Source organism: Streptopelia decaocto (genome assembly GCF_964273445.1).
Source record: "Streptopelia decaocto genome assembly, chromosome: Z".
Taxonomy (NCBI): domain Eukaryota; kingdom Metazoa; phylum Chordata; class Aves; order Columbiformes; family Columbidae; genus Streptopelia; species Streptopelia decaocto.
In genome coordinates, this window is record NC_138657.1 from 54,227,496 (window position 1) to 54,254,296 (window position 26,801).

The 26,801-nt window shown below is 37.6% G+C and overlaps 2 protein-coding genes across 3 annotated transcripts in view; one reads left to right on the forward strand and one right to left on the reverse strand.

Annotated features, from left to right (window-relative positions):
• The window catches only part of LOC309451561 (3',5'-cyclic-AMP phosphodiesterase 4D), a gene marked incomplete at its 5' end in the record, with an annotated part of 350,513 nt that overhangs the window by 270,033 nt on the left and 53,679 nt on the right, over window positions 1-26,801 (forward strand). The gene's annotated exons all lie outside the window — the stretch shown is intronic.
• LOC309451563 (uncharacterized protein) lies at window positions 975-4,950 on the reverse strand. The gene is made up of 2 exons (XM_082075314.1): window positions 2,056-4,950; window positions 975-1,727 (listed from the first exon to the last, which is right to left on the reverse strand). The coding sequence occupies exons 1-2, from the start codon at window positions 2,239-2,241 to the stop codon at window positions 1,527-1,529; spliced, it is 387 nt and encodes a 128-aa protein (XP_081931440.1). The 5' UTR covers window positions 2,242-4,950; the 3' UTR covers window positions 975-1,526.

Here is a 26,801-nt window from a genome sequence, read left to right on the forward strand (position 1 = left end):
GTTTGACTGTCAAGTCTGGATTTGAAACAGCCACCTCAGCAAACAGGATTTGATTAAGCCTTTTCAGGCCTGGCCTAGATTTGACTCAGTTTCTCAGCTTTGTTTTCACTGGATTTTCACCTCACTACATAGGTGGCATGAATGACAGGAGTCCTGCCACAGAATGCCATTTGATGTTGTACCAGTTGTTTTCACTGACAAATCTGATGGTGGGTCTGTATTTGCACCTTTATTGCTGCATCTGTAAGGGTGACAACAACAACAGGCCAATTTGAAAAAAAATAAAGAATATAGTCCTGTCTGCAGCAAAACATTTTTCACACAGTTTTTTCAGTAATTTTTCAGCAAAGGCCAACTGTGGCTTAATCGTTTGATGCAGCAGGGTATGCTTGTAACATATCTGACCTTCTGAAAAAGAATCACCTATTTTGAGTAATGTGGACATGGGACAGACTCTGCTTTTCTACTTTCTCCCTTATGTTTTCGTCCATGCTTACAAAAGACAGCTGCCACCATAACCAGGAATAGCACATGATTATCAGACTTAAAAAATGTTACTGGATTTCCATTAATTTCTCTTGTTTGAGTCCTATTGGCTTCTGTGGAAATTACTTTCTGTAATCAAAAAAAAAGGCACATGAAATGAGTGATGTGCTTACTGAGCAGGAAGGGAACAAGTATAGTCTCCATATCATTTTTCCATTCCATTGTCTGTGCATAGCCATCCATTTGAAGAAAAAAAATTCAAAAGTAATAACAATATTTTCAAGTATAGGTGTTACAGTGAAACAGTAAAAAACCTCATGAGTAGCAACTGTGTCTGCACCTCCCCAGTCTATTGTGCTTTGCAAACCCATTGAGGTGCCACTTCCTACTATGTAGGCCAAATTCACACACAGGTCCAACAGCTGTAATTCTGTTTTTTCCAGGGTGCAGTGTGATTTGGCACTGCCTTCTTGGGTGTGTGGGAGTGTTACTGCTTCATGAAATGCACAGAAATAGTGTATACATGGACAAACACTGTGATAGCATGTATCTGACTGTTAAGAAACAAAACAAAACAAAACAAAAACCACCAGGACTTAAATCACGGTGTTAACATATTTAATTCAAAAGGGAATTTCGCTTCAGAGACAAGGGCATACATTGCAATAATTTTGTCAAATTTACTGTGTTGGATTTTGTACATACAGTACATGTATATATGGAATATATTAGGTGTTTGTGAGTATATATATGTACTGATGACGCACAAAGGCATGGATATAGGAGAGCAGACAGGAAAAAGGCTTATGAGAACAGACGTTTCACTGATGAGGAAAACTAGCAATCGGCTGAGTCAGTTATGAGGTGCAAACCAGACTGACACACTACACCTTGTGAGCATTTAAATGCATGGATGCTACAGATTTCAGTGCAAATCCAGTTAGACTTTACATCACCAAACCAGCCTGACCAGCTAGCTAATCGCTGTCCCCCTCTACCAACGGTCTTCCCACCAGCTCAAGCTTGGAATGGATTTAATCTCATAGAATCTCGGGTCTTTGTCCTTTTTGTCTTTTACAATGCGTCTGCAGCTTGACGTCAGCGCCCGCCTGCGTATCAGCGGCCTTGACCTCCCCGCTGCCGCCTCTTCGTTCCGCGCGGTTTTCAGCGCTGAGCGTTCCGTGTGGGATCCGAGCAGCCGGAGCGCTCCAGCAGGAATCTCGTTTCTCAAAACTCACCGCCTACGGTGCAAAAACAAACCGTCAGGTGCCCGGTCTTTCTCTGCCTCGTGCTGCTGCATATAGGTCTAAGGCCACGGAAAACAAAGACGCTGAGGGTGACAGGAAACGGGCATGAAAGGGAAAAGACTTGGTGCCTTGGGGTTAATGTTTTAGATCAGACACTTCAGCTGGAAGCCGCACTTTTAAAACCTTCTGTGCCTTTAGGAGAACAACATTTCCATGGCTGCCGGCTGCGCTCCTTGGGGTGCCCCTTCCTTGCTCCACCGGCACGAGGTCCGCCGAGAGCGGGGAACGGGAGCCAGCGGGCACTCCGCAGGGCCGCGCTCACCTCGGCTCGGCCCGGCGGGTCTGCCTTTGCTCCGCCGGGAGGCTCGACGCGGCGAGGCTGGGACGTCGCGCCCGCCGTCGCCGGCCGGCTGCCAGGAGGAGCAACACGCCCCCCCACGCTCCACCACCATCCCACCCCGTCAGGAAAAAGCCCTTCGGGGCGGCGGGAGCCAGGCGGCCGCCCCATCTGCCGGCGGCTCCACTCCGCAGCTTGGCGGCGGCCGGGAGCGCCCCGCGCGAGCGGCCCCTGAGGGCTGCGGCTGCTGTCGCAGGCAGCGCGATAAGAATGTCATTGACGTCAGCGGGGGTGGGGGAGGGGCTGCCGGCCCGGCACGCGGCGTCGCCGCCCGCGGGGTTGCAGGGACCGGGACCGGAGCCCCGTGCCCCGCCGCGTCCCCGCACGGAGCGGAAACCCAGCCTTGCCGCCGGGCTGCGGTGGGGAAACTAAAGCCCAAGTAGTGCCGTGATGTCCCTCCTGGAGTAGCAGTCCTGACGCCTCAGCGCTGCTCCAGCACGCCGGGGCCACCGAGTACATACAAGTTAACTTTAATTTGTGTGCTGAATCATTTGGAATAATTACATGTGGATAACAAAACCAGGCTTGATAAAAATACGGTGGGACGAGTAGATTTTCAGAAAAAAAAAAAAAAAAAAAAACTGAAATCAGTAGCAGGTGGTACTGATCCCCAAAACAAATCGTCTCTGGCTGCCAGGAGTCAGGCCTCAGGCTCTTCCTGAGGGAAGTGCCAAAGTGGCATCCAGTGGCCTTGCACAGGGGATGGTAGGTTCTGCCTCCCCGTCTCCGCAGCCCCTCGGGAAGCCTGCGCAGGTGGTCGAGCTGTGCTGCTGCAGAGAGACCAGAGAGCAGCCTTTTCCTGTGAAATTAAAAGAGAGGGAGCAGATTGTCTGAAGTTTATCACCGGCACGACCAACTACATTTTGCGACTCGGTTCTATGGCATTTGAAATCTATATGATCATGTTGATGGACTGTTCTTCGTACATACTTTGGTCTCTAAGGCAGAGGGTAGTTTTAGACACTCCTGTAAATTTCTGTTTCTGGTGGGAAAGAAAACAAAGTCTGTTAACTGGAGTTGTCTTAAATCCGTTTCACAATTGCCAAAGTAGTGACACACGGTAGAATTAATTTTTATTTACTGTACCTGAATCTTCTATAACTGACCAGTACAGTCATAAAGTTGTTAGAGTCACCTATTATTTCTGTGTAAAGAGTGTCAAATCGAAATCAGGTGTGTTTTTCTATCTGCAAGCAGATTTCGACATCTCTGGCTTAACTCCTTCAAATTTGTAGCTGCTTCATTTAATCTTATTTATGGCTTTATCCCTGTTTTGATGTTGGGTAATTGTAATGCCCCTTTGCCTCAATACATGCTTGAAAATAGTCTTCAAGAGAGAGCATCAATAGGATGTCGTGTTTCTTTGTTTTAGGCTGTGATTATGTTATAATACTGCACATAAAGACACATAGGGATGTTATGATTTCTAAAGATTTTGGGAGGTCGTGTAATGAGTGAGAATTCTGTCACAGAATCATAGAATGTTAGGGATTGGAAAAGACCTTGAAAGATCATCTAGTCCAATCCCCCTGCTGGAGAAGGAACACCTGTCCTTCAAGTTCATCATTAATTAGAAAGCCATTAATTAGGGTATTATACAGCAATACTGTCTGGGAAGAGGCAAATTTCCCTTATCTAGAACATTAACACATGTGATTAAAAAAACCCTCCTTTTCTTCTAAAGCCTCGAAGTCAACAGTCTGCTTAGAGGATCTTTTAACTCCGCATGCCTGCCCCTTTGTTGACTTTGGATGTGTCAGTGTGACCTCTGAAAATCCTTGTGTTAATGAGGTGAAACTGTTCCCATTTTCGGAATTAAAAGTGGATGCGATATAAGGTAGTCTAAAAAACATAGCTGAAAGAAACCATCTGTGCCTGTCTAACTGTGGCAATGTATAGCTACATTATAATTGAATGCTGCTGAAGATGACCAAATTTCCTTTAGCCTGAAGGAGTGGGAGTGAATTCACTTAAGAGAAATTTTTTTATCTAATTTCTCAGGGAGCAATGGTTTCCCTGAAATCAGAATGCCCCTGTTTGCTAAGGACACATGACTCACTGTAAAACATTGTGAGCTTGCTTAGGTCCTATTTCATTTTCCTAGTTACCTTCATAGCTTTCTTCAGCTTAACCATATGTATCATGTATCTGATACTGTATCAATATTGTACCTATTTTCTCAGTAACCATACAATCTCTTGGAAACAAGACAGATATGTATTAAAAACAAACAAAAACGAAAACAAAACAGACACACAGAGAGAGAGAGATGGTATTCAGTGATACTTGCTATATTTCTCCAAAGGGATTTGCCTAAAATGCTTTAATGACAAATTTTCTGCTAGTAGATATTCTCCTCCGTGAAATAACTCAGCTAAGGACAGTACAAGTGGTATTACCTGTATTCCTTTATTTGGTGCATGGCCTGATTTAATTTACCACCTAAAATCCTTAGACTATACCAGAACTGTTGCAATGTACATTGTTATGGTGGTTTTATTGTAATTGAACTGTCCTTGAAATAAGTCTAGAGTGACTCTGCCTTCATCTGTAATATTTAGCATGGGTTGTTTGTGCATTATTGAATTATATAGCAAAGCATCAGTTCATTGTTGGCTTTTATCTTTCGTATTTCTGATATATTTGCTCAAAACATCACAATGCATGCATATATTTTTATGGATATCATAAAGGCATAAGACCTACCAGGAATGGGAGTGATTGTATTTACATCATCCAATGTAATAAAATGTACTTCAGTGATAAAGTTGCAGATTAAGTGTACATTATTAATACACAAGGTAGTATGTATTGTGCAGGCTAATCGATTTAACCAGGAAATGTATATTGTAATAAAGATGTGAGTCACAGAAGCAGAGGCCTGACTGTGTTTCCCGGGACTAGTCAGCCAACATCGATCAAGGTTACAGAAGATTAAAGTCCTTCCATGTGGCCTTTGCTGGCCCGTTGGCTCCTGCCTGAGCTGCTGCATGGAGTGGTTGCCGTTCTGCACAGCATTCACAGCAGAGTCACCTTCAGGGAAGTTTGCAGAGCAGCTTTCTTGCAACTCTTGCAAGTTCCCTGGATTTTTTCATGATGCAACATCTCTGGTATCAGTTCTGTTTTGAAAAACAACAGCATGGTGCTGTATTGTGGCCTTTCACAATCAAACTCTTAGAAAAACACTCTAAGTTTTTCTTAAAGGTTTGACATTTGTAGTGAAAGATCTGCATATTATTTTTTAAAATCCTGTAAAAAAGCAAAAACAAACACAAATTTTGACAAATAATAACCATGTATATAATTTCAGTACATCCTCCACCAATTCTGTCCTGTGCAGATTCTTTAATCTAGAATATGGTTAATGTTTAATAAAGTATCTTAGAATATTTTTAAATCTGTATGTCAAATATTTATCCTCTGTTACATAATTAGATATAGCAAGGCAGTAACAGAGGCCATGAGGTCAGGTGGACCTTCTGTGTGAACATGTCAAAATACTAAAGATGTTAGGCTGTCATTTTTGTCAACTGCTAAATTTTGAAGGGTCAGGACTCACTGGCTGAAGTCTGAAATGCAGTAAATATTTTAGTATCAGCATTATTTAGAAGTTGCAGTTTATGATACACTTTTTAAAATGGGATTTTTTTAGTATTTCTGAAGATTATTAAGTCTTCACTCTGATTTCCTTGAGTGTTGCTGTCACTGATTTAACAAGAAAGAGAAGCCTCATTTACTGGATTAGAGATGATGCATGTATCCAAACATTCCCAAACTTAAGAAAAACATCAGCATTTCATTTTCATTTTGTTGTCAGTACTGCTGTGTCACCAAGGAGTCCCAAGGCTAGCCCAGGGCTTGTACTGGTAAGCTGTAACTGGTGGTCTGTGTCTCAAAGAGCTTTTTATTTATAATGTAAGGTCAGAACATCAGAGATGGGTAGATTCAGAAGAAAGGAATGAGGTGATGGATTATGATGGAAAAACAACATTGGCTGTATTATTTGGCATGAGAAACAATGCACCCAACACAGCAGTAGTCTCATTCTTAGCAGGGTTTTGGATGCATCACAGCAGTGGGGAACTTAGGGGCACAATTTCAATTAGAATGATGAGGCAGTTTTGCTAACCTATAGACAAGATCCTGCATGTGTGAAAGGAAGCTAAGAGAATGGCAAATGTGTTGGTTTAAAGGTATAGAAATAGGATCAGAGAGGGAAAATAATGTCTCAGGACTGAGTGAGGAATGAGATAAGGAAGAGGCAGCTTGCAAGGTACTTACAACCTCATGTAAATAGTTTATTTTTTACACACTTGAAGTAGCCATGAGAGGGGTGTCATGAATAATGTGAACATACAGGGTCTGAATGAATTGCAAAGTTCCAATCTATATCCATATCCATATATTCCTGGAATTTTACATCTATTATGTTATCTATTATCTTGATGTAAGTCACCATTTGGGTCATGTCAGCTGGTACCACCATTTGCCAGGTCCTGCGGCAATGCAGCTCCTGCCAGGTACCTTTTGTCTCAAGCTCCGAAATTGTTTCTAAGTAGCGTCTAATAAGCGTGTTTCTTTGTATCTTAGTGATGCTTTTGTTACTTTTACTGCGATTGCATTGATTTTTACAGCTCTCCTACTGACAGCAGGAAGGCAAAGTCGGCAAGTTATGTATTGTAGATGTTCTCTAAGCAGGTTAACACATGTCCATGACAGGAGCTATTTATTTTCCAGATTTGCTTGAGCAAGCCTGAACTATTAGGTTCTGCAAATCAATGCTAACAACATAAGAAGCAAAAGCAATAGGTTTTGAAGCCTGAAATGAGTTACACTTAATCGATATAAACAACAATATCTAGGTTCTTTTCAGCAATATCTAGGGAAAAATTAGAAAGCAGTTGTCCCATTGTCAGCCAGTTGTACAATTTAAGGTTCTTTGGTGACTTGATTTAAAGATTAATATCGAATAGGGCTGTGCTGTCATTAAATATTGCTCACCTTGAATTCAAGAAAACTGTAAGAATAAAACTGCATGTTTAACTTTTATTTGTGACTTGTGATAGTGGTAGAATACTGGAATATCTAGTAAATAATTCTTCCCCCCTGCTCCCCCCAATTTCTAATGAAATAGTAGCAAAAGCATAGTATACAGATTTTGTAAGCATTTTCAGCAAGATAATGGAGTAGCTCAGATTGTTTCACACCCACTAAGGTGTTTACACAGTTTTTTAAAGGTCTTCTTTCTGTTTAACTTGGTAATAAAATAATAGAACACTCTTTTCCCTAGGTACTTTTCCTGAACATTAAAAATGCAACCGAAACAAACAAACAAAAAAAAACAACCAAAAAACATAAAATCAATAATTTGTCTTTGTTCTATTAATACCCTTGGACTACATTTACTGTAACAAAAATGTCTTCTTGTGTCAGCAAGTTCCAATAGACAAAGCAGAGAAAAAAGAAATATTTTAATACACTGCCACTTGCAGAGTAATAGCTCTTAAAAATTAAATAAGCATCCTGTCTTGGATACTGCTTTTATTTGTTTGTTTGGGGGTTTTTAAAAATTTAATTCTATGGAGAAAACACAGTCCTTTCTTGTGGACTTTGGACAAATCTGCTTCACTCTTCTGCCTGTATCTTGTTTTCTTCCCACCTGACATCAGACTGCTAGATGACTGCAAACCACTAATTTAAATTTTATTGCTAGTGCTTTACTTTTGTTTACATTTGAACTTGGCAGGCTCTTTGAAGTCTATTGACATTGTATATATCCTCTCCCTTACTCTTTCAACTTTCTTACCAGAGGATGTTGGCTGACATTATTCTTTACCTCATTAGTGTCATAATATTTGTTTGGGATTTTTAATTATATTGCAGGATGCACTGGTTTGCTAGGAATCTTCAAAGTCAAGAAGGCACCATGTGCAATCAGAAAAGCATAATTGTGCTAGAGTTTCTCTTTAATTTTAGTCTGCTTAACAAGTAAATAAGCAGACATAGCCTTCCATGAAAGCCATAATTTGTGCATGGTGTGGCTAGAATGCAGGAACTTGAAGCATAGTTAGTATTTCTTTGTTGAGAATTTGTATTTCAGTTTTTGTTAAAAGAAAAGTTAAATAATGCAAGTTAGAATAATTTTAAAAGGATCTTTACAATTCATGAAAAGGAGAAATAAATGTTAAACTCAGACGTACACTACTTACAGATGTTCATCGAGATTCGTAATTAAGTGTTTGTATAAAGGAGGTTTATATATTGGGTTAGTAAGACATGACAGGGCAGACTCCGAATTTATGCATACAGGTGCACATTGATAAGCCACTCTCTGGTATCAGATCTTTAAATGACAGCATGGAGCAAGGACTTGATTCTTCTCCAATGTTCCACCACTGACTGGTTTCGCACACTTTGTTGCTGCTGATGGGGTGAATTTGGGTGAGTGGTCTGAATGCTTATGCATATTAGAGAGCTCCAATCAAGTGTCATTACACCAGTGATTTATAGTGATAAAAAAATGCTAATCTGGGCAGATTGTACAGTGCTTCACAGTGTGGATTTGTATAGTAGAGTAGTGCAGTAAAATTGTTCATAGTTTATGTGTAGGGAGTATTAACCAATGGCCTGTGTAAAAAGCAGGAAGAAAATAAGATAAGAGAATCCTAAATTTGATGCTGAATTTTTGGAACGGCTAGAGCTGTGATTTCAGTTTAACACTAAAAAAAACCCTGCTGTTAAAGATACTAGCTGAATTATTTTATTGTCTGAAAGAGTAAATGGGAGTAATCTGAATTATTTCACATAATGAATAAACCAAAACTGCTCTAATTTGTGTTAAAGTAGGAGAGAAACTATGAGTAAATTCAAGAGTCTGGGAAGACTAACCTCAGTTTTATTGCAGAACACCACCAAGTGTGAGGATCTTAGGACATACTCTATTGCAGCAGTCATCTGTGGGAGTTATGATGGCAAATACAGCAATTTGGTGCTGTGCCATGACAGCCTTTTTCTTTAGGTATCAATGGTCTGTAAACTTCCAGAAACATTTAAAATATGAATTGGCAATCCCATGGAATGCACTTTAGCTATGCCCTAGTATATGTTAGAACTGCATAATTTGGGAGTTTATAATTAAATAATAAATTTTTTAATCTCAAATTACCTGATTCAGGATCAGTTTCAGTGGATAGGAGCTACATTTGTGGTGCATTAACTGAATACAGTCCAAGAAACACCTGGGTTTTGGCCTCATGCTTCATTGTTGAGTTCAGTGTGCTCTTACCCCATCAAACAGCGAATGTCTGGTTACGTGATATATTCTAGAAGTATTGTTTTATATTTAAATAGAAAACCAGATGTTAGCAAATGTCAGGTATTTTGCTGAAATAAGTTTAATCTGTTTCTCATGAAATAATAATTCAGAAATTAAGCAAAATATTACGAAACTGAGAAAACTGACTGTTTTCCTGCACTTTGAATTTCTCCATGGAATATCAGAGAACAAGCTTCCTTTGGGAATGCTTTTCTTTCAGCATGTTCTGTATCACATTTGGTCACATACCCGAAACATTGAAGGGCTTTTGTTGTGTTGGTTCTATAGATTAAAAGCTTATATTCTTGATGTCCTTGCTTTCCAAATAGTAAGTTCTATTTTCTAGCAGAGCTAGTTACACAGTCCCCTTTAAAATTGTCTATGTGACACCAACATGTTTTTTTCTTTGCCCAAACTTCGCTTTTTTTCAGGCTTGACGCAGAACTGCTGGCTGATGACTCTATTGTAAGCCACTAATTGTATTTATATCACCAAATTGTGGCCTTTGTTAACACACAGGCAGCCCAGCAAGTATATCATATTCCTTCTGAATGCTGTTGACATTGCATTCTTCTCACATTCTCTTCCTTCAGGAATTTTTTCTTCTACTTCACTGTTTTGCAAACAGTAAAGTTTTTCTTACAATAAACAAGCAGATCTTAATTCTTTAATTTGATTCCTTAGCTGCCTCATTTGAGATCTTAATTCTTTAATTTGATTCCTTAGCAGCTTCATCTGAAAAGCTCCTATATTCTTATCTATTTCAGCAGATGTATATGGAACACTTGCTCCCTTCCCAAGCATAACATTTTGCTCTTTTGGGTACATTGAAGACTGTCATTCAAGTATCACAGCCCTTGCTGGTGCAGTATTGTGGAACACTTGTGTTAGGTATGTCTTATTTTCTCTGAGAGGTTGTCGTCACTACCACATTAGCTTGACCGGCAAGTCAAATTTTTCCCCAAAATGATTCTCATGCAAATTATTATTGTTTTATGAAGGAAAAAAGAAAATTTTGAAAGTAGCATGGTACCTGTGAGCCATTTTAAATCACTTCTGGGGCAGTGTAATTCCTAAGTGGAATCTTGGACTGCATTACAGGGACCTGTCTTCTGGTCCCAGTTGTGAGATGGACAAGATATGTATTAATAGTATAGACTAGGGCAAGTCGTTTGCCCTTCTTTGCTTCTCTGTCTGTAGCAATATGGATATTTTAGATCATGGGCTGTCTCTTAATGCAGTGTTCTGCAGTAAGTAGTACTAGAAATTTCAAGTTTAGTTGTGAATTTTTATCGTATATGTATTTAACCCAGCTGACACTAACTAGTGACCAAGCTCCTGTATAAATGTACAAGAAAAGTCCATAAAAAGTTAGATATTTGATTTTTTTAAATTAATGTAATTCATCTATCCCATTGCCTCACTTGATTGTTGTATAGTATAACAAAAAGTCATTATTAGAGTGATAAGCATCATAAGTTTATCTAAACAGAAATTTTAGCTATTCTTTCTTGCAAAGAGGGATACTTACAACACCTCTGAGCCGATGAATGCTACTGTATTCAAAATTTTACTTCCTCCAAAAGATGGAGCATTTTTTCCACTTGATCTTCGTCTGTAAGGATTTATAGAATTTATGACTGTGTTCTTTTGATGTGGCACTACTCCGCATGTGAGTGATGGGGAGCTGGAAGGCATGATGAGGATGCTTGCCAAGGATAATTGGCTTCTGCATTGTGAAGCAGTTAAAATATTGTGAGTATCACGGTATGTAATTTGGGTGTGCATATTGCCTGTAGTTCAAAGCATTTCATTAGTCCACAGTGGCAAGCTGAGTGTCCTGTCTGCTGGCTCCTTATATGTTTATTAAACAAGCTACATGGTACACTCGAGAAATAGATAGTCATTTCCAGCTATAGTCTTGGGTTTCTTTGGAAAGGATGGAAACAATTCTGAGTAATTTTTCTTTCAATTTGATTTTATAATGGTTGTCATATTCTTCCAGTCATTCTTGTGAATCTCTGTTACATCTAACAGCCTCTTTGCTAGCAAACAGACGTTGATGGCAAGAGTACTTGTGGTGCACTGTGAGAATTGCTGAAAATCCTGATATACATGCTATTTATTAAACTTCAGCAATGTTCTCAAAAGCAGTCTTGTGCCAGTTCAGGTTTCTGATCTGTAACATGTAGAGACATTCGAGTTCTTTGGTCAGTTTAATCTGTCTTGTCTTCAAACAAGTCTTTTGTGGTTCTCACACTCTTGATCCATAAATATTCTGTTAGACTGGACCGTGATATTTTTGTTCTTCAACATGAAGGGACAGGAGAGGGAGAGTGTATTTCTTCTAGTCCTCAGGGAGAGCTCAAAGACTTTAAAATACTTAGGTCTTTATGTGCCCACAGTCAAAGCTGGCAATTGTCTAAGCTATATCACCTTTCAAGTACCAATATCGAGATTTATCAGTGTCTGCCTGAAAGAGTTATCATTTGAAGAATCAATCTGAGTACAGCTAATTTTATAACACAAGAATTGGCCAGTTTCCATTTATTAGGAAACTATTCCTATGGCAACCAAAAGCCTAGTGTTTAGCAAATGTTCCTCCCATGTACTTCTCACTAATATAATATAATATAATATAATATAATATAATATAATATAATATAATATAATATAATATAATATAATATAATATAATATAATATAATATAATATAATATAATATAATATAATATAATATAATATAATATAATATAATATAATATAATATAATATAATATAATATAATATAATATAATATAATATAATATTTTCATTGATATGTTATCAGTCAAAAAATGTGTTCCTAAATTCTGAGGAAACTGTGTTTTGCTCATGAATGGTCCTTCCACTTAGACTGCATATCCACATACCTTGACCACAGTGCCAGCATCAAGAAATGTATACTCTGTTCCAAGCCATTCTTTCCTAACCTGGGGCCATCTCCTCATCTGTGCCAGTGCTATTGTTTATGAAGGCACAGAATAAACTGGTGAGAAATTAGCCCTAAGTTAAAAATAACTGAAAATAACTGTTTTTTGTGGAGTTATTTTTAACAAGCCTGGTCCTCTGGTTTACCTCACCATGTGTCCCCAAAGGAAGGGTAGTATGGAGATGGCTGACAATCACTGAAGTAACCAGAGCAAGGACAGAACAACCTAAGCCAGCATTGCCACCAGAAACCAATAGTGCGGAACCACCCCTTCAGTCCTATGCTTTTAATTTCCCTGATGTTCAAGTGTTATTTTTTTTATTGGTGATGATGATTGATTTTTAAGTTTTTTGTTCTGCCATGTTTTGAATTAGAACAAGGCTGAACAAGCCGAATGATAGTCATTCCACTCCAGTCATCACTCTTCCGTTTTATTTTGTCATGAACCATCTGGACCCTAAAAGAAGTTAAGAGTTGTGCCCAGAGTTTTACATTGCAGAAATTCTGTAGGAGCAATACCCCTTGCAGGAAGGAAAAAAAGGGCAGCTCTGATGACTGCAAGATCCGTGTCATGTGGTTACATTGAACCTGACCAGAGGAGGAGATCAGATGGTCTGATTTCGTACAATGGACATGTCTTCCTACCATGAGCTCCCCAGCACACCAGTATGGTCTCTCCCACCCTATGATTCCACATGCCAGATGCATGGGGCAGCCCAAGCTGCAGTTCACTGCTCACCTGCATCTGGCAAGTGGGTGAATTTTCACAAGTCAAGGAGGTCAAATCTTTACAATACTTAGTGTCTTAGGGCTTGGTGTACAGAAGATTAAACCAATTGTTGTTTTAATTCAAAATTGCAGCCTCATTTTAAGCAGTGACGAGAGGGTGCAGCCAGCACTCAGCCATGGAGTGATCTGCTTCGGGAAACTAACTGACTTTTTAAATTTTGGTCATTTAGTTTTATAAATAAGTAAGTAAGTAAATAAATAAATATTTGTTGAGGTAGATATCTCCGAATGAAATAATCATAGCATTTGTAAAAAAATAGATTATGATTCCCCTTAAAAAAAAATCAATATTCTGTCATTTATCTTTGTGAAATGCAGTCTGTGTTGATAATGAACCATTTTAAGGTTTGTTTTACAAGATAACTTTGAAGGTTATGTGAAACACTCATTTTTGCCTTACACATTTCATTACCTTGACCACTTGTCTAATCTCACATGAGCACATGTTTTATCATGTTTACTTGACTAATGTTATGTATTTATTTATCTTCTTACTCATGAGTTTGAATTCAGTTGACTTTATATATTTTACTATATTTGCGTAAACAAATGCAAGCTATGGGTCATATCCTGAGCTGCAGTAAATCACTGTGCCCCTATTAAAATCACTGACATCTACCTATTGGCTAAGATGTAGCCCTTTATTTTTCTATACTTTCCATTGCAAGGGCTTACTGTGTTTTAGAGGATAAGGTGTTGAAACTGTACCCATCAGTCTAAAACACTCTTCTTTCCTTAAAAACACCATGTCCTTCTTTACACTAGACCAATTGGAATTCAAAGCATTAACATTGTTTTGTGTTTAAGGTTAAAACAAGTTACAAAATCCATTACGATACTGATGTGATTTAGAGTGCTACATTAGTTAAGTCACAAAGGTTAAGAGAGTTTACATAATAATCAAAGCCTGATCTAGTATTTCTTATAGCAGAAGGTTCAGCTACTTTACTTGTACTAATTTGTTTCTATTAAGTAAACATTCCTTTTGAAATAATCCATTTTGTATGTCAAAAGTCTGAAACTCCCCACAAAAGAACAATGCGCAATTTTCCAGATGGTACAAGAAGCAGCTCTGTACACTAAAGCGCACTATGCACTGTATTTCTCATGGGAAGTTTTCCAAAAGTAGCCTTTAAAGTAGTAATTTTTCAGTATCTTTGGGGGGGGGGGAAGAGTTATATCCAACTACAGTTAACATTAGTTGCACAGTGGATTACAATTTTTGGAAACCCATAGTACAAAAAAGGTCATTTGAGGAGTAAACAAATTGTCATATAGTAGCATCTTATTTTTCAAATCCTAAAAAACCAAAACAAACAAACAAACAAACAAAAAAAAGAAAACACAGTCTGCACTGTCATTTTGCCATCTCTTTTCATCACTCCTCCTATCACTCCTGACAGGTCTATGGCTCTTCAGAGAAATTCTCATCTGTTGCAATCAGTGGGACTTTTCCCTAAGAATTCACTGGAGCCAGGGCTTTAACTGCTTTTCTTTTTCTGTTGAAAAGTTTTATAATCTAATGAGTACTTGCAGGTTTGTAAGTTTTTCCTTTTTTCTTCTTTTTTTTTTCACTTTTAGAATATTCATTGTCTCATTCTGGAATCTAGCCAAGTTATGTATCTCTTCTTGTTTTATAACTAGTCTTATTATTTTCAGATTAGCTTATATATACACTTAATTGAATTTCATTATCTATAACAATTACTTCAAAAACAATCAAACAAAATGTTCAGCATAAACTGTATTTGGTATTTTTAAGCTCTCCCCTGGGAGGCTTGTCTTGAGTACATACAGGAAGCCTGGTGTGTATGCTGCCATCAAAACCAACAGATACTTCTTTTAAGGAACTTCAGCATTAATTCTTTATTGCACAGGTACCCAGTAGAGACTAAGCAGGTAGAAATTAAGGGATCCACGTATTTTCCTTGGAGCTTCCACTTCCTCTTACTTTTGGAGATACACTGACTGCTGATCTCCTTCCTTCACATATTGCATAAGCTTCCTTCACAAATAAAGGGATACCATGAGTTTGGGTTGCCCTCACTGGAAGATACTTGTATTTGCCTCTTTCTGGAAGACTGTCACTCACCCATCCTGTTATGCTTCTTCTTAATTTGTTCTTTCACTGTCTTCATATCTCCTATTAAAAAGAATCTGTCAGGTCATGCAATAGATGTTTTTAAACTGTGGCTTTCCTGTTCCACGGTATTCAGTCACTCTCCCCTCAAAAAACAATTGGCAGTAGTGCATTTTTGCCCAAGTTTAAAGATGGACTGAAGACCCTAAAATACAAAAGACACCTAAAGCAGTTTGTCTTAATTTTCAATACCTGAATTTTAACTGAAAATATTTTAAAATATCTGTTATTTCCTGAAAAAATCTGAAAGACTTGTGTTTCCCTTACATAGGCAGATTTCGTCAGTAATGTGAAGAGGAGCTCTGCTCTATTCAGCTGCTGATGCTTTAATTGTTACAGAGAAATATAGTGTTGGTTGCCAGAACTCAAGACATTTTATTTTCATTTTAAAATGCAAGCACATTATTTTGTTACTGGGACTAAAACTGTTGCTCATTTTTTTTCCTTCTTTAATAATAAAGAAAAAGGTTTTGGATTACTTCCATGGTTCAATTTTGTGCTTTATTTTTTTACATCCTATTGGCTTTTTCCATTTCTGCTTTGATTTTTGCTTACTTGACATTCTTTGTCTTTTATATTACCCTTTGAAAAGTATTTTTGATCCATTCTCGGAAACATGATGTACACACAGTTTGTGTTGTTTTGTTTTATACTTTAGGGACTGAAGCAAGGGCTGCCAAGTATGAGAATGACGTCCCATCAGCAGCCCCTCAGGAACTGCTGGGAGAGGCACAGAGGGGCCTGTGATTCCTCTCTGCCTTTTACAACTCTTTTTAAAATTACAAGCACTTTTAAAAAGTTTATTCCACTTTTTTTTTTTTTTTTTTTTTTTTTTTTGTCAGATAATAAGATTCTTTAGAAACTCTTATCTGCTCATTCCTTAAATTAGGATTTGAGTTAAGGATTAGTGTTTGGTATTTTTAAAATAACGGCTATATTTTGTACAATGTCCATACCATCTATTCTTTACGACCAGTTCTTGGCTTCTCAGCACCAATACCACAAAAATGGCTTTGGTGGTCAGTTTTGTGCAGAAAGTACAGCCAGCTCCTGCATTTTCTTGTACCTGTTACTTGAAATAATTGACTTGTATCACAACTTCACATCTCCAACTCTAAATGCATCAGTACATGGAGAAAGTACTTTATCTGCTTAGGAATTACATTTGTCATGGAAATGAAAATGCTGCTGGTGTATCCCATATTTTCTCATGTTTGCCTTTACCATATTTTATCAACTTGTAACTAAAAAGACCACTTTCCCTCCTAACTGCCTTCTCTTGTGAGGGAAGTCTCGTGAGAGCTCACAGTAAAGGTGGGCACCTTCTGTGTCTGTATCACCATCGCCACCAATATTATCACAGAAGCAGGCACATCCATGTAAGATACTGAAACTGGATTTATAAGGGGAAGAAAGAAAAAGAAGGTTATCCAGGACTCTGATTGATTTCATTTAGCAAAAATTAAAAAAAAAAAAAAAAAATCCAGAATTCTCATGATGGCATTTAAAAAAAAAAATTCTAATAACCACACTAAATTATTAGATAGAAGGCTTTGTCTCTAACAGATAAAACTTCCAGTGGAAGTTTTCCCTACCAATTCGTAGCCCTCTCTCATTTGCAGCTTTTGGATGCTCTACAGATACAGTGAATACACTTTACATCTCTTCACTCAGGAGAGACATTAATAAAGATTTCCCCTTTAGCTGGTGACCTGTTTTCAAGAAACTTGTCAGAATCTAATATGTTTGAAATCTGCACCTCTGCTATGTTTAATTGAGGCTGACCAAAAGATTTAAATGTAGGCAGACATCCTAAGACAAAAGTATTTTGTGAATTTCTGCCACTCACTTGTACTAATGCAGTACATGTCTTTGCATGTAGCCAAAGACCCACTGTATAGACGAGTTCTCAGAAAGTTTCATTTCCTGATTTTTTTTACATTTTTCTGGATTGTAAAGATGGTGTGTGAAACAAAAAATATTTTTAATTTTAAAGGTAATTCTAGTGAAAGGATAAAAGTTGTTTACTCTTTTCATGTAGTTTCAGATGTAACCAAGAATTGTTCTGTCAATATAGATAAATTATGCAAGAGTGAAAATGTTTTTAGTAGTTCTTAACTAAATAGCTGTATAATAAAGTATATATATCAGAGATATGGGTTTGCAGGAACAACTCTAGTAAAGCCACCAATGTTCATTGTGTCAGCTTGTGAGAAGTAACTACTTTTCTGTTTAACAGTTGAACAAATAGATCAACAAGCTTAGTTGTTCTCAAGTTGAATTCTTGAGAACTGAGGTGCATCACAGTTCTTACCTTATTTTCTTTTTGAGCTTTTAGGGAAATATCACTGTTTAAAGTCATAGACAGATGTTCTCTTTCAGGTTCTCATCACAGAGATTGCTACAGGCTGCTAAAAGTTACTGCCCAAGGTTGTTTTGCAGTGAAGTACTTTCTGTGCATGCTTCCTAATATGCTCCAGACATAACAAGCTAATTTAGCTCAAATCAGCAATTTAAACAGAGCTATCTTAGTGCATCTTGTTTCAAGCATACGTGCTCTCTTAAACCTTTTCCACCAGCAGTGTGGTGACTTGAGTAATTAATAGCAAGGAGCTGTTATGGAGCAGATTTGAGCTGAGGTGGAAAAAGACATTTCTCCATAGTACATGTTTGAGCACCAGGTAATTTGATACAGGTTTCAGAATGACAAATGTGCTCAGGTGCATAAAAGTGTTTATCACACGATAGATGTCTATGAAAGTATGACTACCATGGAATAAAACTTATTATATATATAAAAATACAAAAATGCTAGTGAATTAAAATGAATTAATAAATATTGCAAAATAAAAAACAACAATGAAGGTGTAATAAATGTAGGTTTGTGAGAACCTGTTTAGCAGTGACTGACATTGCTTACTCTTGAGAGCTGTCTGCTGTGGTGTATTTTTTTTAAAGTTTGTTTTTTTTTTCTCCTGTTTTATAAACTTATCTTGTTACTAAGCAAGAATTGAAGAAACTGCACCGTAGTAAAACTTCCTATGACCTGAGAACCATATCATAATGAACTTTCCATAACATCGAATGTTGCTGAATAACTTCTGAAAAAGAAAAAAAACACCCACAACAACAACAGAAAAGTCAATGCTGATATGCCCAGAGGCAGCATCACTTGCTTTATCAAATTACACACATAAATCTAGTTAATTTAAAATTAGCTAAAATACTATGGAGAAACAACCAGTGCTTTTGAAACTGACTCTAAGTGAGGACTAAACAAGCTTTTCCAAGCAGAAAAAAATCATTTTACCCGAAGTTTTGAATGTGTCAAATCCCAAAGGAAATGTACAGTCTTGTTGGGTCACACCAACACAACGGATTCAGGAACATGCAGCAGGAGAAGGTGCTCCTAATCAGGAGTTGGTGTGCTTTCCTGATCAACACTAAGCTACAGTAGTTAGTAGGCAGTCACATGGCTGCCAGTTTACGATGTTATGATATATTTGTCAAGATACAAAGTTGGTGTTTGTAGGTGTGGCTGGCTTGCCTGGAAAAACATCCATGGTTAAGCTGCTCTTGTGGTTTCAGGTGGGTCCTACAATCTATATAGCTTCTTGTTATCAGTGGTGTAGTGCACTGTACCAATCTGTAAATGCCATGCTTCTGCTCTTGTGTGTCAGTATTAGGCAAAATGACTGTAATGTAAATAGGTATAATTTAGATATGGTTTGTTAATCCACTCTTACAACATGTAAGGAAGGCGTTCCATTCAAGTTCTTCTTAGGTTCAACAATGCTATTACTTAAAAGAAATGCAATTTGCTCCTCTATCCATAGTGGAGCAATGGAGTAAAAAATACAGTTGTTTGTGGGTTTTTAGGTGTGTTCCAGGATTTCCTTTCAAACCCATGTAGTTGAGAAATTCTTATAGAAATTATGTTTTGAAACCGGGACAGCTCTAGCTCATCTCGTAAAGATAACCTTAAAAGTTGATTAACAAATCTTATCCTTAAAAAAAAAAAAAAAAAGGGGGGAGGGGAAGAGAACCTGTTGACATGTTACAATCTGCTCTTTGCATAGATGAGTGTCCTATGATTAAGGATAATGGGATTTTAATGATTAATTGAATCAGAGTCCAGATCTTTATTCCACACTGTTCTTTCTTGCTGTTAGGAAATCAGGTATTATAAGAAACAAGTTTTTGATTCTTTACTGTGCCAAGTTTCCTTTTGCAGCACTGATGAGGAATTATTAGTGAGCCTGTTAAGGCTCCTTCATTCTCAGGGCAAATCTGCACATGAGCCCCAGGTAGCACTACAAAACCCATAGCGGCTGCCTCTGTTCAAATCCCAAACTGGCTGCCAAATTTATGTGATTATTTTTAGACGTTCATAAATCTTGGTTTTATTTTTCACTAGAAGATAATTACTTTTAAAACCCAAAAACTTCTGTAGAAGTGTACCCATATCACTGAAGTGTACTCTGGGAAAAATTTCTGTGGTCCTTTAGGGAGTGTTAAAACAATGGCAACACAGGGCCATACTCAGGCTGAAATATCTTCCCATCCTCATGATAATAAGGAAGGGGAAAGATCTCAAATAATGTAGTTATTGTGTGCATTTCAGCATCATCTCTTGGAGCTGCTCTGCTTTGTATAAATAAGTAAATAGTTGAACCACAGAGGTACTGATCAGCTGCAGGGCAAGGAGGGGAGAAGCTTCCTTTTTATTATTTATTCATATCAGAAGAAATCTAATAGAAAAAAAATGAACGTATCTACTTCAAAAACAGTCAACAATCCTGCATTCAGGACACTTACGAAGGATATAGGAAACTAATAAAGAATTTTGAACCCTCTCTGTTCCAGGAGAGTTACATAATAATCAGGCCACTTTAAAGTGATGTTTTCTTTTATTGCATTTCAGGAAAAAAAAAAAAAAAAATTGAACTAGTTTGGTGTTGCCCTTCTGCAGAGTAGGATATGTATATGTTTGGGGATTTTTTTAAAATCTCAAAAGTGTTCTGGGATGGAAGAATTTTTTTTATCAGTTCTGATTTGGACATATACCCATGGGAAGAGAAAAGAACATGTTGAGCGATTTTTGTCAAAAAAAAAAAAAAATAAAAAAAGAAAAAGCTCCAGAATAAGGCAGATTAATCATTACTTTTTGTTCTTACTCTATTTTTGATCTCTTTTATTTCATCTACCTAAAAATTAGGGGCAGGTCATCAGTTAATATGAAACAGTGTGGCACTACATCAACCAACACTGAGCTCTTGGCACTGGCCTTCTAAAAGAAAATATGAGGAAAAAATCCTTCTGTGGGTTTCAGGGACATGAACTGCTAATGAATATTGTGAAAGAGCTGAAATATGCTGTAAGGGAAAGACTGACACAGTGTTTGTCAAGTTTTAAACTTGACGCATGGAGGAGCAGGTTGAGCTGTCTTGTGGTTTTACTGGGTGACGTTTGTCCGTTGCCTACCTGTCATCCGAAACAAACCCTCTACCAGCCTGGCCTTTTCACAGCCACAAAAACAGTGACTGATACTTACAATGTCAGCTCAAGGGTTAGCAGCCTCTGGGATGATTTCCTGAGGCAATATGACACAGAAGTGTAGCAGAAATAATGATTGACTCATTGTCCACTGTAAAGAAATCATATGACTAACACAGTTCATTCAGTTTAAACTGTAGATTTCCTATCTATGACACAAATCTAGTAATAGTGAGGCATATCTGACTTCCAAAGGAGAGTTTGTGGTACTCTGCAAAAGCCAAAAATCCCACCAATGGAAACAGTATTGTCTTACAAACAGCATAAATAGGAAGTAAGATTGTATTTAAAAAACTAAGGGTGAAGACGCATAGTTCTGATGTATTTGCACCATCTATTATATAATGAGATCTAATCCTGAACTGGGCTCTTGGGTGCTACTATAATAATATTTTGACTATATTAATAAGCAGTGACACTAAATCAATAGTTACGAAAATATGATAACAGTAAAGGTTCTTTTAGAATTATGCTATTAAAAGCAAACTAAGTTTATCTGCTTCGTTAGTCTTATGATTTGTAGGCAAAAAGATTATTCACCTCTTCAGCAGTGTCAGAGATAAGCGTGGAATTTTAAAGGAGATGCAGTAGATGACCTGCAGATTTTGTAGAGTGAGGGTCTGATTCAGCACATACTCACTGGGAATAATCCATTAGGAGTATCCATTCAAACAGGAACTTCACATTTTTCCATTATCTTTAGCAGGGCACAACAGTCCAGTGATAGGGAGTGTGTTACTAGCCAAAGGCTGATTCAGACATCACTTGACCTGAGAGGGAAGCATTAAAAACTAAATAAATAGTGAAGTTAAAAGCAGTGTTTATTGGTTTCCTGTGTTCTTAGTTTAGGGAAGAGTGCAAAAGCGTAGCCCATTTGTGCCATGTAATTGCACCCCAGCTCAGTGTGAAGTGAAGAACAGTTTCATAAAAATGAAGGAGGAAAATTCATTCTTGTTGCTGCCCTTTCTGCTGCTTTCAGGAAATAGAGTAGATTTCCTGCTACCTAACAGCAGCAAAGCTGGAAGGTGTCCTCTCTCCTGAAGTCTCTAGGGCCCCACATAAGGATAAAACCTGTCTCCAGCTGCTCTATTTTGCCATCAGTTCATTTATTTTATCAATATCATGTAAATCTGGTTCAAATTAGAATTACCACCAGAAACACTTGGGACACTTTTAGAATACTTTCCTTGGGAAACACGTATGTATTACTAATACGCACCTATTAACTTTTTAAATAATTGACCACTGTTAGCTAAATCTGATAGTGAGGTGGTGATTTATGACATTTATTAAATACAAACTATGTTAAAAAACAGGTGATTTTATAGAGGAACCTATTAATGCTGTTTTTTAAGAAAAAGAAAAAGAAACAGAAACACAAAACAACAACAACAACAATAATAATAATAATAAAACACCAAACCAACCCAAAAATGCAATTTGAGCACATTTCTTGGTACACACCAGATGACCTAGGAGAAGAGCCAATATCAATGTCTTAACTCTTGGAAAGCTTTCACTTGGCTTTCCCATTTTATCAGACACCAGGAACTCTATTGAGGTTTCTTTGTCAAAGACCAGCTGAAGTTTTTTCTAAACTTTGGCATTTATTATTTTTTAATACATTGTGAACTCAGGATGCACTGCTGGGTGTCATGAAGTTCAGAAGTCAAATCAACAAGCAGACACAAATGCTTAGAGAAAGATACTTTGAAAGTTCAGGTACTTACAGGTATTTTTATTTTATTCTGCAGTGATTTCTGAATATGCATTGGTAAAGTTTTTGAGGAATTCTTAAAACCAAACAGGAATCCTGAAATTCTTTCCCAGATGTGACTCAAAATTTTTGCATTTCAACTTGATCTAAACAAGTTCCAGTTGGTAATATTTTATGATGGGACAGAGTTTCTGAGTCTTGGAGCTATTGACACCTCAGACGAAACCACCAGTAACCTGCTTAAAAGTGAAATTGATGCTTTCCAATAGGCTTGGGTTTTTGGTGGTTTGGTGTGGATTTGTTGTTGTCGTTGCTGGTTTTTAGGTTTTTGTTTGTTTGCTTGTTTGTTTGTTTTTTGCTTTGTTTTGTTTGTGTTGGGTTTTTTTTAACAAAAACTTGAGCTATTCCTTTGTGTTCTGATCATATGTTCTAAGAAAGCAGGAAAACAAAATTGTTAGTAGGTCTTTTAAACAGTAAAGCTCTACATGTATAAATGTATTGATTAGCATTTCTTGTTTTCATCTTAATGCCCAGAATAACATCTGTCAGTTGAGCTTTTCAGCAAAATCCTGATGGGAACAAGGTAATACCCTTTGATCCCTTCTACTAGGGTCAGAGACTATTACAGAACAGCACACATGGCAGTGTGGCTACTTGAACCACCCACTTTTTGCCCAAATGGCTTTCATTTTTTCAACTGCTAATTTAATCACAGAATCACAGAATGGTTGTGGCTGGAAGGAACCTCTAGAGGTCATCTGGTCCAATCTGGATGGCTCAAGCAGAGCCATCCAGACCCAGTTGCCCAGGACCATGTTCAGACAGCTTTGGAAGATCTCCAGGCATGGAGACTTCACAGCCTCTGTGGACAACCTGTGCCTGTGCTCTGTCACCTTCTCAGTGAAAAAGTGTTTCCTGATGTGCAGAGGGAACCTTCCACTTTTCTGTTGGTGCCCATTGCCTCTGATTTTGTTCATCTTTGAAAATCTCTCACTTCTCTCATTATGTTGAATCAACAGCAGAACCCTCAGAAACAAACTATTTTACAGCTACAAGGGAAAATGATCTTGAGGACACATTCTCACACCTAGAAAGAATATTTTTGTATGATATAAGAAATAGGGTAAGAACACAGATCAAGCAATGAATCTGTTATTGAACTCCTTATCCACAAGCCTCGGCATACAGAATCAATACAGTTACAACCATTGGGGAAAAAATACGCTTAGAAAAGAAACAGACCTTTCCTCAAAATGCAGCTTATTCATAAAAAGAAAGCAATGAAAAAGTATGCAAAGTACATTTTGTTAACTGAAAATCAAGAGCTTTCACCTTTATTTTGGTCGAGGTTTATTGCTTGGTGGAAGGGCTTACTACTTTTCACCAGTGATTCAGTAACAGTTGTCCTTCTGGCAGATTCTTAAAGGCAGCAGAGTAAGGAATGTATTTGTACTTTGCCTAAGTGGTCAGAAGGGAAGAGAGCATTCGGTTAGGGTTGCGTGGTAAAAGAACAACTTTCATTCACCTTTGTTGGATATTTGATAAGAGCAAAGAATGGATTTAAGCATTCACACTGCAGATATTTTTATGTGCTCTGTCATTAAAGCAGTAAATTATTTAAATACACTGTGTGTACTGAATGGATGTTTTCCTGCTTGGCTTCAATGAAGAACATTTTTCTGATAGTCTGCTGTACTACTCTGGCATCACAAGAGTGTTTCTTAGGATGAATTTGCAAATAACCTAACACAGAAATACTTCTAGACTTTAGAAGAAATCATATCAGTACAAGTAACTTTGTTCCAAAGTTTTTTCCAAGAAGCAGACCAAATGTTTGGCAGACAAAAATGTATTAATAGAACGCCAGCACAAGTAACATGTCCATCCCCGCACAGTGATACTGAACTACATAGTGAGAACCTAAAGATACAGTTCTGTTTTTATGAGAACCAAAAGTGCTTTATTTGGTCTGAACTAACTATAATGGGACTGTTCCAAGGGCCCAATAACTTATTCATAGGTATCTGCAGCCTTCTTGTTACCTGGTTTTGTAAGAACACGAACACACATTGTTCATGCCTTTGCCTTTGAAATACAGTCTTAGGGTATAGTGAGACTGTTATATGACATATGCACATTTTTCTGAGACCTTGAGAGAAATGCAAAATGGTGTGTGTGGGGGAAACCTCACTTTTTTTCCTAGATCCTTATATATCTTTTGTCCGTATATTTCTTCATACAGCCCTTTTATATAAGTGTAGTCAAGTATTTTGACAAGTTGTGCATAACTGGACTTCATCATTTTGCTTCTGTTATTTCCTGGAGGTTACTACATTCTCTGCCGTTTCCGTAGCCTAAGTGCTGTTAGTGTTATATAAAGTGATACATTGGGGAAATCCTGCAGATCATCACATCCTGAAAGAAGACCAGTCCTGGTTGTTTGGACACAGTGCGTCTATGCGTAAGGCTACTAACTGGTACAAAAGATTTTTCTTCACTAGAGTGGAAACTTTGAGAGATTCCTGTCATGGAAGAAAATGAGTGTTCAGAGTGGGACCATCAAAACAGTTTCTGAGAAATTTGCTGCAGCTGAGTTGTCTTCCCAGATACTTATTCCAAAATCTGATCACGATTATTTGGTTTTACTTGTGATTGCAGAGGAAGGTCTACAAATTTCTAGATGTTAAATAAAAATACGTTTCATTATTACATTTTATCAACAGCAAGACATATTAACATCCACAAAGATAGCCTTTTACATCATAATATTTATGATTTTCCCAGTAAAACCTAAAAAGAATTTTTTTTTTCAGTTTTAAAATAGGTGACTAAGAAAACGCATACTATTTCTATGCTGAATCAGTGTTAACATGGCTATGTTTAATAGAAGGTGCCAACCTTGACTAAAATGTCAGCCACTTCAACATATAGGCCATCAGTTAAGGCTGTAAGTACAAACATCCTCATTTACAGAAATATTCTAAGTTTGAACCACAGAGGATTTTTCTGAAATGCTGCAGTAGCAAGAGAAACTGAAACTCTTGGCCCAGCAATTCTGTTGCTCCAAACTTCAAGCTTACACTAGACAGAAGAGCAAAAAGATGGTCAGAAAATTCAGAGAATGTGTCCAGGGTTTGACTCTCACAGTAGATCTTAATCTCATCTTCATTTAGAGTAGCCTGGAGATTTCCAGAGCTCCTTCCAGCTGCCTGCATCCCCAAAGACAATACACATGCTGAACCTATCTGGATGATGTCACTGCTCAGTGGTGACCTTGTGTTGCCTCCAAGACACTCCCATTTTAAGGCAACACAATGGTCGAAGCCTTTAGCTGTGCACTCGCTGAAGCAGCTCTCTTCCAGCCTCTGTGCATCACTCAGGCAACCTCAGCCAATCAGACAATAATGAAAGATCTGTCCTTACCTTTTCCTTCTGTTGTGATGACATTCCTTAAAGTATTGCAAAAGTTAGTACAGTTGCACTTGAGCACTAGTAGAAAAGGCTAGTATTGCTTTCTGTTCTCTGGGAATAGTAGAACACTGTATTTGAAAATCATGATGAATCATTAAGTAAAGTGGACGCTATTCCTAATTATTACTATACAGTAATTTCCTCCTTTGAAAATTTTGAACAGAAGTTGCTCCCAAATAAGTGTGTGAATACAAATACAGCTATCCCTGGTGATGTGTTAGGAGCTGTGCTAAGAAGCAAGTCTTTTTAAAAAAGGGATAATAAAATACCTTTTTGAAATAAATAGGTGTGCAGTGCCAAATGATTATGGCTGAGCTTTCTCTTTCTGCTAACCTTTCATGGTTGTTTTTGTTTGTTTTTGTTTTGTGTTTTGTTGTTGTTGTTGTTGTTGTTGCTTTTTTGTTTTTCCTATGTACTGGACTGAAAGCTACATATGGTAGAATTGTTTGTAGTAATCTGTGAACTGTAAAGAGAACATTTGCTATAACTTCCTTTTTTTTTCTGAAAGCACATATGAAATAATGTGTAAACTGTTAAAGCAACGGGTGTTAAACTGTATTTTTCTCCCTCTTTTTAAAGCCTATGAGATATATTAAAAAAAAAAAAAAAAACTTTGAAATTTCCAACCGCCTCTCATTTAGAGAAGTTGATCTGTTTTACGACTTCATCATCTGGGAAAAACCAACCAAACAAAAATGACACGCGCAGACAT

Bases quoted from the DNA above. Each gene is read 5' to 3' on its own strand.
- LOC309451563 (XM_082075314.1), bottom strand. From the start codon at position 2,241: ATGGGGCGGCCGCCTGGCTCCCGCCGCCCCGAAGGGCTTTTTCCTGAC. The intron at 1,728-2,055 runs GTGAGCGCGGCC...TTTGCACCGTAG, and splicing joins ACCCGCCGGGCCGAGCCGAG to GCGGTGAGTTTTGAGAAACG.